The sequence below is a fragment of the Malaclemys terrapin genome, chromosome 3, assembly GCF_027887155.1.
Source record: "Malaclemys terrapin pileata isolate rMalTer1 chromosome 3, rMalTer1.hap1, whole genome shotgun sequence".
In the NCBI taxonomy this organism is placed as follows: Eukaryota; Metazoa; Chordata; order Testudines; family Emydidae; genus Malaclemys; species Malaclemys terrapin.
This window is the reverse complement of record NC_071507.1, coordinates 8896733-8909475: the sequence shown is the minus strand read 5'-3', so window position 1 is coordinate 8909475 and position 12743 is coordinate 8896733. Positions and strand designations below refer to the sequence as shown.

Here is a 12743-nt window from a genome sequence, read left to right as displayed (position 1 = left end):
ACCGGTAATCAGCCATGCTTTTGCATTCAGTGGCAGAGAAGAGTAATTGGGGAAATTGTTGCTTTTGCTGAAAAACTGGAAAGCTTGATAAAAATGTTTTCACAGTAGCTCTCAGTCCTGAAGCACACGCTGTTTTTCACGGAAAAACATTATGAATGAAAAATTTCCAGGATTTGTGTTAGAACATCCCTTCCTTCCCTTAGAACCCTTTGATCTCTTCCTTCCTTCCTCTCTGGGGGGCCTGCCAATTCCCACCATTAACCCTCCTCCCCAGATCCTGCTGGTGTTACACAAATGACCTTTTTCTAGTTTTTCAGAAGAAACCTTATCTTAGCTTTCTATTCTAGCTATGATCACACGTATTTCCTAAATGTTACACAAAGCAAGGAGCCAGCCTCTGATTGGCCCTAGCTTGCCATGTGTCTCAGGCAGACCAAGGACTACAGATGATTGAGGGGTGGGAGGAGGAGGATGGGGGAAGGCAGCTGTGCAGTGATACTCATCCTGGGAGAATGTGGATATGTCAGCTAGCAACTTGGCTCAGTTTTGACATGTAAGGTAGGGGTCAAAATTCTACTCTTGGGTCTTTCAGTTCTCAGATGTTCTCTGAATACTAGTATGGTTCTCCCATTACGTCACTAGGAGACTTACTCCTATAGGGAGACAAGAACATGCATTGCAATAAGTCACATGAACAGAATTTAGTACTTGTTCCTTCCAGCTAACTTCTGTAATTAGATCAGAGTCAACAACAGGAAAATGTTTGTACGAACGTTTGTTTGCATTCAAAATGAAATTTAACTGTGATCATGACTTTTTAATATTTGCTTTCTGCAAACATTCACTCGGTCTGGCGTTACCACCTTGAATGGTTGCAGAAAGCAAATGTCAGATGATATACGTGATTGTAAAATTCCAAATCTACATGGCGTCAGGCAGCACTTAAGACCCTCAACTGGGGAACTAACCAATACCATGTGACTTGTGTTTACTAACCAATGCTGCACGGATTCTGAAGTTTAAATGTAAAAGGGGATTTGCAGTGAACTATCACTAAAATCTTCAAGAGTGCCTCATAGACTTTTAAGTCAAAGTCCCATTTTCAAAAGTGACCTAGATCAAGATTTTAAACGTGTCCAGTGATTTTTTGTCGCCTCAATTTTCAGGTACCCAATTTAAGACACCAAAAAAAGGCCTGATTTTCAGAGGGTAAGTGCTCAGCTGTTTCTGAAAATGAGGTCTTTTTTTAGGTGGCTGAAGCTGAGCACCCACAAAATGAGGCACATCTGAAAATCTGCTTGCTCACTTCTGAAAATGGGACTCCTAAGTCACTTGGGCATTTCTGAAAATTTTACACTGTATGTGAGAGCTATTCTGAAATGAACCATTCATGAAGAAATTAACAAATGATTTTGAATTCAAGAATGTTGATGTCTACTCACGTTTTGCCAACTGAAATAGAAGAAAAATTGAACTGAAAAATGTACTTGTTACAAATTATTTGCTTGTAATGTTAACTTGAAGGAGAAGAAACCGTTAAGTTATGTATTTTGAATATTCTGGTCTGTTCACTGGATTTCATATTGCAACAGTGGGGTATATTTTATAATACATTTTTCATAATATATATTTGTACCAGATCATAAAGTGTTTCTATTTCTGCATCATAATCACATGTTTTAATTTGATGGGTTTTTGAAATCTGAGTTGAACCCAAACTGGTTAATATTTCCTAATGCCTAATTACACATTGGGGAAATTGATGCAAACCATAATTAAAACATTTTACTTTAGTAATTACAGCCCTTGTATGGTGGTGCAGTTTGCTTGGATATAGAAAGAGGGTGTTATTTTGATTCTTTAAAAGGGAAATTAATTACATCCCTGTTTGAAAAGGGATGAATTTGGAGCCCAGCTTGCCTTCCTAGAGCATGATGTTGTCAGCCTCTTTAGCATTTTGCTTCTAATCTAATATCTCTCCTGCTTTGCTGACATAGTAAAAAGTTAGGCATGACAGGAAGAGTGGTCCTGTAGTTACGGTAGTAGTCTGGGACTCGAGGCATCTTGTGTGATCATGGGCAAAATACTTAATCTGGCTCTGCCTCGGTTCCCTGTTTGTAAAATAGGAATAATCCCCCTTTCTTTTTTCCATCCTTTCCCGTGGCTAGTTCGATAGTAGGTTGAGTTGGCTGGAAAGTGAATGATTCTCTCTCTCTCCACCACCCCCGCAAAAAAAAAAAAATTAGACAAAACCATTTAAAAAAATTGTATTTTTAGTTTTTAGGTTTTAGTTGAAATACTGAAAATGTTTTGGTTGTCAGTGAATGCTGACATTTTCCTTCCAAAATTGAAAATTAATCACAAAAATGTGCTCACTGAAAAAGCCATTTTCACTGGAAAAAATGCTTTGATGGAAAATTTTCTACCAACTTTAATAGTAAATTCTTCAGGGCAAGGGCTGTCTCTTGCTATGTGTATGTACAGAGCCTGGCACAATGGGCTCCCAATCTCTGATGGGCCATAACACACACAAATGATATCATGCACAGGAAACTTGCGTATGTAGCCATTGTGATTGTGCATGTAAAACAGGATCTTTATGCATGTCTACTAGCACAATTAGAGAGACAAGGTGGGGGAGATATCTTTTATTGGACCATCTTCTGTTGGTGAGAAAGACAAGCTTTCAAACTTGCACAGAGCTCTTCTTCAGGTCTGGTGTATCAGGTTCATCGTGACTGGTCACTGGACTTGGTACATCCCATACTGCACTGTGCTAAGAGAAAAATGAGTTTAATTTGGTTCTAGGTTTCATGAAAGGCGCATATACAGCCCTAACAAGGACCTTGCTTTTATATGTCACGAGAAAGACAGCATCTCCAACAAAGTGTCCCCTAGCACTGCACTGGATCAGTACTAACCTCTTCTTACTAGTATGATTAGTCACATCCATATTTGTACACACAACTGCATTATTCGTGCACATTCATTAGGCACACAATTCATGCTTATCTTCATTAAAGACTGGTTCCTACATGTGGCAGTTGGCTTAAAAATTCAGTAGTGTCACAAGTGACTGAATTGCCACTGTCCTGTTCTTGCTTTCCTAGATTGATGTCTTGCCGGAAATTGTTGAGGCTGTGGAAGGGAAGGTAGAGGTGTTCCTGGATGGCGGAGTGAGAAAAGGCACGGATGTTCTCAAGGCATTAGCTCTTGGTGCCACAGCAGTGTTCATTGGAAGACCTATCATCTGGGGGTTGGTTTATCAGGTAATTCATCAAAGGCTGCAGTCCAAATTTTGACTATTAGACTAGCCTTTTAGACATGCACTAACATTCAGAAAATATGACCAGGGACTGTTATGGGTGCAAACTCAAGCCTGTGAAATTTATGAAATGCCACAATTAAGATTGTCCATAAAACCTTAATTCAGCCCCCGGGTGCATATGTACGTTGTAGTACACTATATTGTCTTCCAATCTATTAGGGTGAAGAAGGGGCAAAAGAAGTTCTCCAGATGCTGAAGGAAGAATTCCAGCTAGCAATGGCACTTTCTGGTGAGACACCAGCTTCCTTTCCATAGTCACAGTCCTTCCCTGTATGCTGCAATTGAAAGTATTATTGGCAGCCCAGCTAGACCAACCTGTGCTAGATTTAATCTAGCGAGTGAGGCTAAAATAGCTCTGAAGATGTAGCCGCGCAGTCTTCAGTGCAGGCTGTACAAGCCTGCTTGGGTACCCAGTCAGGGTGGTAACCTGAGCTGGGGATCCGTGGCACCCTGTCTTCACGGCTGTTTTTAGCGGCACTAGCTAGATTAAAGCTAGCATGGATATGCTGCGCTCACCTTGCTGACTGCAGCATAGACCCAGCCGCTGTCTCACATTCGTATAACACCTTTCATCTCAAAGGATCCCCAGCTGTGGACAAAATCCGTCCCTTTGTTTCCATGGGAGAGACAGTGGAGGGAAACGATATGCAGACTCTATTGTTCTCAGTGCTGTAAGATGGCAGATATTCCATACCTGGCCCAGTTCGGGCATCATGGGCCCCAGGAAGTGGACAGCACCTGCTGGTTTGGGGGCATGGTCAGACCCATGGCTATTCTCTGCATGTGCAGCAGTTAAAGATTCACAGTGCCTCTTTTTTAAAGCCCCTCTGGCTGCCCTAAGTCATCCTGGTCTCAGCAAGCAGAATTGCTCTGGGACAGTCAGTACTCTTTCTGCCTCCTTTGCCACCCATATGCATGGCTGTGCTGAGATTGCCCTTATGGAAAAGTCTTATAGGATTGGAAAAAAACCCCAAGGTTATAGAAACTGAACAGGGTTCTACAGAAATGGCTCTTCGATTGAGAATGATCTTTCTAAAGGTTCCTCAAGCCATCCTCCATAAGAAAGGAAAGGTAGGAAGTATGGCAAGAGATCACTCTGGCTTAACCTGGAGATCTTCAATGATCCAAAACTCAAAAAAAAAAGAGTCCTAGAAAAAGTGGAAACTAGGTCGAATTACAAAGGATGAATATTAACAAACAACACAAGCGTGTAGGGACAAAATTATAAAGGCCAATGCACAAACCAAGATGAAATTAGCTAGAGACATAAGGGGTAACAAGAAAACATTCTACAAATACATTAGAATCTAGACAACAGGGGAAGGCAATAACAGAAAATTTGGAAATGGCAGAAGTGGTAAGTTACTTCTTTGTTTCAGTTTTCACCGAAAAGGTTAGTAGTGATTGGGCATCTAACACAGGGAATATCAGTGAAAATGAGGTAGGATCTGAAGCTGAAATAGGGAAAGAACAACTTAGTTAGATGTCTTCAACTCGGCAGGGCCTGATGAAATACATCCTAGAATACTCAAGGAGCTGACTCAGGAGATATCTGAGCCATTAGCAATTATTTTCGAAAACTTGTGGAAGACGGGAGAGATTCCAGAGGACTGGAAGAGGGCTAATATAGTGTCCATCTATAAAAAGGGGAATAAGTACAACCCAGGGAATTACAGACCAGTCAGCTTAACTTCAGCATCCGGTAAGATAATGGAGCAAATAATCAAGCAATGAATTTGCAAACACCTAGAAGATAATAAGGTGATAAGTAACAATCAGCATGGATTTGTCAAGAACAAATCCCATTAAACCAACTTAATAGCTTTCTACCTGATCCGGCGGGTAGTGAAGACGTACCCTTTGAAAGGGTAACAAACCTTGTGGATAGGGGGTAAGCAGTAATTGTGATTATCTTGACTTTAGTAAGGCTTTTTTGATATTGTCTCGCATGACCTTCTCATAAACAAACTAGGGAAATACAGCCTAGGTGGAAGTACCATAAGGTGGGTGCATAACTGGTTGGAAAACTGTTCCCAGAGAGTAGTCATCACTGGTTCACAGTCAAGCTAGAAGGGCATATCGAGTGGGGTCCCACAGGTATCAATCCTAGGACCAGTTCTGTTCAATATCTTCATAATTGATTTAGATAATGGCATAGAGTACACACTTATAAAGATTGCGGATGATACCAAGCTGGGAAGGGTTGCAAGTGCTTTTGAGGACAGGCTTAACATTCAAAATGATCTGGACAAACTAGAGAAATGGTCTGAAGTAAACAGGGGGAAATTCAATGAGGACAAATGCGAAGTATGCCACTTTGGAAGGAACAATCAATTGGGACCACATACAAAATGGGAAATGACTGCCTAGGAAGGAGCACTGTGGAAAGGGATCTGGGGGTCATGGTGGATCACAAACTACATATGAGTGAACAGTGTAACACTGTTGCAAAAAAAGCAAACATCATTCTGGGATGTACTAGCAGGAGTGTTGCAAGCAAGACACGAGAAGTAATTCTTCCGCTCTACTCCATGTTGATTAGGCTTCAGCTGGAGTATTATGTCCAGTTCTGGGCACCACATTTCAGGAAAGATGAGGACAAATTGGAGAAAGTCCAGAGATGAGCCACAAAAATGACTAAAGGTCTAGAAAACATGACCTCTAAGGGAAAATTGAAAAAAATGGGTTTGTTTAGTCTGGAAAGTGAAGACTGAGTGGGGACACGATAACAATTTTCAAGTATATAAAAGGTTGGTACAAGGAGGAGGGAGAAAAATTGTTCTTGTTAACCTTTGAGGCTAGCACGAGAAGCAATGGGCTTAAATTGAAGGAAGGACGGTTTAGGTTGGACATTCGGAAAAACTTCCTAACTGTCAGGGTGGTTAAGCACTGGAATAAATTGCCTACGGCGGTTGTGGAATCTCCATCATTGGAGGTTTTTAAGAGGAGGTTAGACAAACACCTGTCAAGAATGGTCTAGTTATTATGTAGTCCTGCCTTGAGTGCCGGGGACTGGACAAGCTGACCTATTGAGGTCCCTTCCAGTCCTACACTTCTATGATTCTATAACACAGATACATTTTCTATTAATTGATATAAAATGGTTAAAAAACCATAGAGAATGATTAATTTCTCTAAGACATTTTTATAAGAGGAATGGGGACAATTACGTCCTATGGTATTACTTACCCGCCCCCCCTCCACCCAGCTCCTTCTAGGATGGAAGATACAATGTTTAACACTACACAACAGTTGGGGATAGGATGGGAAGTAGCATCCCATATCCTATTGGAACAGCAAGGGGAGACTGAAGTAGAATGAATATTGGAAGTGGGAATTTGGCCAGAATATTGGGGTTCATGCCTCTGTACTTGCAAAAAGCACCAAGTGATCTCTAATGCTTCTAGTGCTAGTGAGGAGTAGAGCCATCTGACAGTCGCCAGGTTCAGTTTGCAGGAGCCATCAGCAAATGTGGGTCTCTTTCCCCCCCCCCCAGCGATGGGCTTGAGCTGCAACATTTGGATCCTGATCTACATTTTGAAATCCCTCCCTCCCCCTAGTGCAGAGGGGGTTAGTGTGGGAGACCAGTTTGGACCAGTATCGAGATAGGGGACCCTGAAGAAACTCAGAGCTGGCTCCCAGTTCTGTGGTGGTTAGATCCAGGGCTTTGGTTTGGGCTGATGCATTTTTACCCCGAGTTTCAGGTTCAAAGGGGAACTTGGCAGAACACGCTCTCCTCCCAGCAGGCCCCTGCTCTGTTCCTTTGTAGATGCTTTCTTTGGGGGCTCCTTCTGGCCTGGAGGCTCCTCCAACTCGAGCATGATCAGCGGGGAGAAGGTTGGACCCTTTTCCCCCTCTACATCTTCAGGGGTGGCCGACAGCTTTGTTCTCCCAAATTCCTCCTTCAAGTGGACTGTGAAAGCAAGCTCACTACTTGCCAGGGCTGCCCGGGGGAGGTGGGGGTCAAGGGTCATCTTTCGCTGGAAGACCAGTTCCTGAATAATGCTGATTATTCTTCTAAGTATATTCACATTATACGTATGTAATTTCTCTCCCAGGATGCCGGAGTGTGAAAGAGATTGACACGACATTGGTACGAAGAACTTCCTCTGCTGTGTCCAAGATTTAGCACAAAAAAGGTGTGGCTCTGGACAAAACCACCCTATTCACTGTGGCCAGATTGTTCTGTTTGGGCCCCGTCATGAAACCCTTACTTAGGAGAGTAGCCCGATTGGTTTATAGGGGGCTACTTCTGAAAGAAGTACATGGGCCAGGTTTTCCTCAGTGCTCAGTAGCCCACACTAGCCCCTTAAAAGGAGCAGAGCACTTGTGAAAATCTGGCCCCTGGTGCGAATAAGGATGGCAAGAGTGGGCCCTAATTCTCTCCCAGTGCACGCAATTGTAGTTGTTGTCCAGCTAACCAGAAACTGCTAACTTTTCAATATGTGTACAGATGCGAAGAACTTTTCTCAGATGTTAACATGCATGTCTGGAAGTAGCTTAGCTGTTAAAACGAAACTATAAACAGAAATGTTTTGATAGCAAACAACTACCAAAATATCAAAGTTTAAAGGATACCTCTTGTTCACTGTTTATAGAAGCTACACTTCAGATTGTCCAGATTAAATATTCCTTTCGTATCAACATGGCATTGTTTCCCCTAGCAACTACATGACTGTGTAAACAGCGTAGGCTGGGAGCTGTGTAAGTATCTTGGCGGCTTTTGAGATGCAAGGGATTGTACAGCCAATCCGGAGTTTGGAGGTTCACAGTCTTAACTGACACAGATCTCTTTGCACTTAAATTATAATAATATAAGAATACCGACCATAAGCCAGATCCTCAGCTGGTAGAAATCCATGTAGTCCGAGTGACTTGAACACCAGCTGGAGTTCTGCTATATTTTTACCTTAAAAAAATTAACATTGGTTTAGATGATTTCTTGGACAAATTTCACTTCCCTGAAGTATAAATACAAAATAATAGTAATGATGCAGGAAGTGCTGAGTATGATGTCAGCCACACATCTTAAAGCATTTCGCACGAGAAGGGTATCTATCCATTATTCTACAGATGGGGAAACTGACATGCAGAAAGGTAATATGTAAACTGCTAAGAAAGTAAGTAAAATTGAATGTGTCTCTCTTATTTCCATTGTATGAAGAAGGCCTGGACATGCGTTTCTGGTTTTTTGGCTTGATATTTAATTTAGGAATATTAGCGCTGACAAGTATTCATTTTGCTGGAGGTCCTCAAGCTGTGTACTGGGAATTTTTACACCTCAGAGAAAGCAGGAGGAGAGTGCTTAGATAATATGCTAGTGCTCCAGCCTAGCAGTCATAAATTGGCTGATATTTCCTATAGGCGTATAAATGGCACTCTGCAACCGTTGGGACAAATCACGTTCCATTGACCCTAGTCCCGTTAAGCTCAATGTGGCTCCTTGCGCGAGTAAGGAGAGCAGGATTTGACTTATCAAGGACTTCATTGAAGTAAATGAAAATACTCCTGTTGACTTTAATGGCCTTTGGATTGGGTCCCCAAGAGGCTAATTCTTCCAACCCTTGCTTACATAAGTAGTCCTTTTTCAAATGACTAGTCCCATTGTTCACGTGAGGGCCATAGCTATTTATGAACAAGTGCAGAGTCCTGTACTTAGGACGGAAGATTCCCATGCACCGCCACAGACTAGGGACCAAGTGGGTAGGCAGAAGTTCTGCAGAAAAGGACCTAGGGGTTACAGTGGACGAGAAGCTGGATATAAGTCAACAGTGTGCCCTTGTTGCCAAGAAGCCTAACAGCATTTTGGGCTGTATAAATAGGAGCATTGCCAGCAGATCGAGGGATGTGATCATTCCCCTCTATTCGGCATTGGTGAGGCCTGATCTGGAGTAGTGTGTTCAGTTTTGGGCCCCACACTACAAGAAGGATGTGGAAAAATTGGAAAGAGTCCAGCGGAGGGCAACAAAAATTATTAGGGGGCTGGAGCAAATGACTTATGAGGAGAGGCTGAGGGAACTGGGATTATTTAGTCTGCAGAAGAGAAGAATGAGGGGGGATTTGATAGCTGCTTTCAACTACCTGAAAGGGGATTCCAAAGAGGATGGATCTAGACTGTTCTCAGTGGTAGCAGATAACAGAACAAGGAGTAATGGTCTCTAGTTGCAGTTGGGGAGGTTTAGGCTGGATATTAGGAAAAACTTTTTCACTAGGAGCGTGGTGAAGCACTGGAATGGGTTTCCTAGGAAGGTGGTGGAATCTCCATCCTTAGAGGTTTTTAAGGTCAGGCTTGACAAAGCCCTCGCTGGGATGATTTAGTTGGGGATTGGTCCTGCTTTGAGTAGGGAGTTGGACTAGATGACCTCCTGAGGTCCCTTCCAACCCTGATATTCTATGATTCTATGGCTTGATCTTCCAAAGCTTTACTTACATGTGTATTTCAATCAAATAAGAACTACTTGTGTACTTGAAGGATTGATAGCCCTTAGATCGAACACCATCTGAGGCAGGACCATAAGTATTATTGACACTATTTGGTATGAGGAAACTAAGACAAGGAACTTGGTCCTGTATGCCTTGAGCAAACTAGACTTCTCAGGAGACGGGAATGAAAATTTAGCCTAGGTACAAAATATGAGAATGGGCACAGCAGTGTTAAGTGATCTCCCCCAATCCATACAGGCAGTCAAGTTAAGAATCTAGTAGTCTCTTTCAGCCTAAAACCAAGTCGGCTCTTGATATCTCACCTCTCAAGTGAACACGAAATACCAGGACTAGAGTTTTGTAAAGTGATCCCTGTTGACCTAACTCCACTCCCTTTGAAGTCAATGGTACCGTCAGTTGGAGCGAAGGTAAATCAGTGCAGAATGCTTTGGAAAAGCCTGCCCTAGAAATCTAGTGATACTTTTAAAAAAAAAAAAAAACAGGAGGTAGGGCTCTATCCCATTGTTCTGCATTCATTGAAGTCCTGGGGCATTTTGCCATTGATATAAATGGGTGTAGGCTCAGACCCATAGCCATTTTTCTCCCATCAATCACATAGGAATGATGCATCTTCATCCCCCCGATCCTCCTTCCCCAACTTCCCTTATGCACTATTTGAAATACCCCGGATTGAGCTTCACTCATTGGGTCATTTTTTGCCGAAAGCTTGAGTTTGCAAAAAGTTTTAGAATAAAATGATGGAATATTACAGCATGAACATAAGTTGGGACTTGAACTCAAAGTGTGGGGGAAGGGAGGAAACAAAAGGCCACACGCTACCCTTCAGTTGTAAAATTCTTACTCGTATTTACTGCCGAGTGTATTATGTTGCATGACGGTTGCACAGCAACAAAATAAAGTTTATCCGTTGAAGGAAATATGAGTGTTTCTCAGAGCATAAGGAAGCATAATTTCGACTGTTTACTGCACTTATCATATGTGTTGCAATGTGGACTGTGTCAGATGTCAATTACAGAGCAATTTCAGAAAGACTGTTTATTTTAGATAATATAAATGTTACTCAAAAGATAGGGGCATAGTATCTTATGTTTACATGTTTAAGATCTATTTCTAAAGTTTAGAAGATGCAGTTTCCTGTCCTTAACCTAACTTAATTTGAGGAAGGTTCCGTAGTGTTGTGGCCCAGAGTAAATTTTGATGGTGAGGAAATAGACTTTATTCGTTGGGTTTAATTAACCATTTCTAGGTTACTGCTCCGATGGGATAATGAACTTGCTCTGCTTATCTCCTAACTGACTGACTCTCCAAGTTCAAAGCTGATAAGCCCTCTTCATAAAGAGTGATTTCAGAGCCAAATGTTAAAAGGCTGCAGGATGAAGTTAATGCATTTGCCTTAAATCTTTCATTTTTTTAAAAACTTTCATGGTGAAGTGGAATTTCCCTGGATCTTGTGACAGACTAACAATGTTGTTTGTGAAAATTAATGTGAAAAGACAGGTGTTTTGTATCTGGTTTTTGATTATGGGGTGGGAAAGCAGGGGTTGGCTCAATAGATCACAGAGGAGCACGCAGATTTATAAATACCCACACAAATCCCCCCAAGACTCGTCCCACCAAAATAAAAACAACTTACATTGCATACCCAATTTCCCCCCTGGGGCTAGGATGAGTGAGAACGAGCCACATGCGACAGATGTTAGTGTGAGAGAATGTACCCCTGTATTCACAACTTACACACTATTGTAATAATCTTTGTACAAAGTATGCCATGTATGTATGTATCATTTGAAAATTTGTCGTTTACTGATCAGTATCATCCTGATAAAATGTGTGGTATCGTATGTTAAGATTAGATTTCCCTGTATAATGATGATAACATATGCTCCAAACCACAGCCCTAACTAAGCAGGAGTTGGCAGACAGGTCTGTCTCAAACAAAGATATGTGTGCTCTGCTTGATTTGCATTTAAGCAGTAAACAGAGTCATCAAGCAGGAAAGGAAACCCGGTGAAGAAAAAGCAGCAGGGAACATCCTTCCCCATAGACTTTTTGTCTCCTGGTACCCAAGAGGGGCATGGAAACTATAAAAAGGAGGGACAAACACCCCAAGGCAACCATCTCTCTTCCTCTGCCCATATTATTCTCTACATCTGAAGCAACAAAGGAAGACTTCATTGGATTCTGGGAGAAGAGGTCCTGATCTATAGGGTTTGGTCAGTAAGACTGCTGAACACATATGGTGAGAAATTTTGCTTAAATCTGATACAGTTTAAGTTAGGCACTAATAGCATTTTAACTTTATTTCCTTCTAACCATTTCTGATTTTCATGCCTCGTTTCTTGTACTCCCTTAAAAATCTTTTTCTTTGTAGTTAATAAACTTGCCTTATCTAATCCAGTGTGTTTGAATTGAAGTGTTTGGGAAACTTAATTTGGGTGGCAAGTGTTGTGCATATTATTTCTATTAAAGAAATAATGGACTTAATAGAAACTTGTATTGCCCTAGAGAGGACTGAGCAGTACAGGACAGACATTTCTTGGGGAAAATTTAAGACTGGGAGTGTGTTGGGTCCCCTTCAGTATTACCAAGCTAGTAAGAGTCAAGGTGTGGCTGGCTGGCTGCAGAACATACAGAGGCATAGCTAGGAGTAACTTGCATGCTGGAGTCTGTTTGTGAGCAGTCCAGGCTGGAAGTGACTGCAGCAAAGCATTGTCCAGGGCACCCCAGGTCAGAGGGCCGGGGTGACACAGCTACTTATTGGTCAGGTTTGTACTCTGGTATGTCACAGTTATTCATGTAACTTATTGCATGATGATGAAGATGGGATAGGACGCTGTATAGAATAGACTGTGTCTTAGGCTGATAAGTTCAATTGTTCAAGTAGGGAAAACAGAGGTAATTGGCAATGTTGCCCCTTAACCAAAAAGCACAGAGGAGGATGTAAATGTGCACCCTTGCCTCTAGGGTGCCC

General features: G+C 41.9%; 1 protein-coding gene across 1 annotated transcript in view; it reads left to right on the top strand.

Moving 5' to 3' along the window:
• HAO1 (hydroxyacid oxidase 1) overlaps positions 1 to 12165 on the top strand; it is a 54165-nt gene extending 42000 nt beyond the window's left edge. Inside the window, exons 6-8 of the mRNA XM_054024466.1 lie at positions 3111 to 3269; positions 3488 to 3557; positions 7387 to 12165. Of these exons, the coding sequence (XP_053880441.1) occupies positions 3111 to 3269; positions 3488 to 3557; positions 7387 to 7457 (300 nt within the window). The 3' untranslated portion in view covers positions 7458 to 12165. The remainder of the gene's footprint in view (positions 1 to 3110; positions 3270 to 3487; positions 3558 to 7386) is intronic.
• Positions 12166 to 12743: the final 578 nt, after the last annotated feature.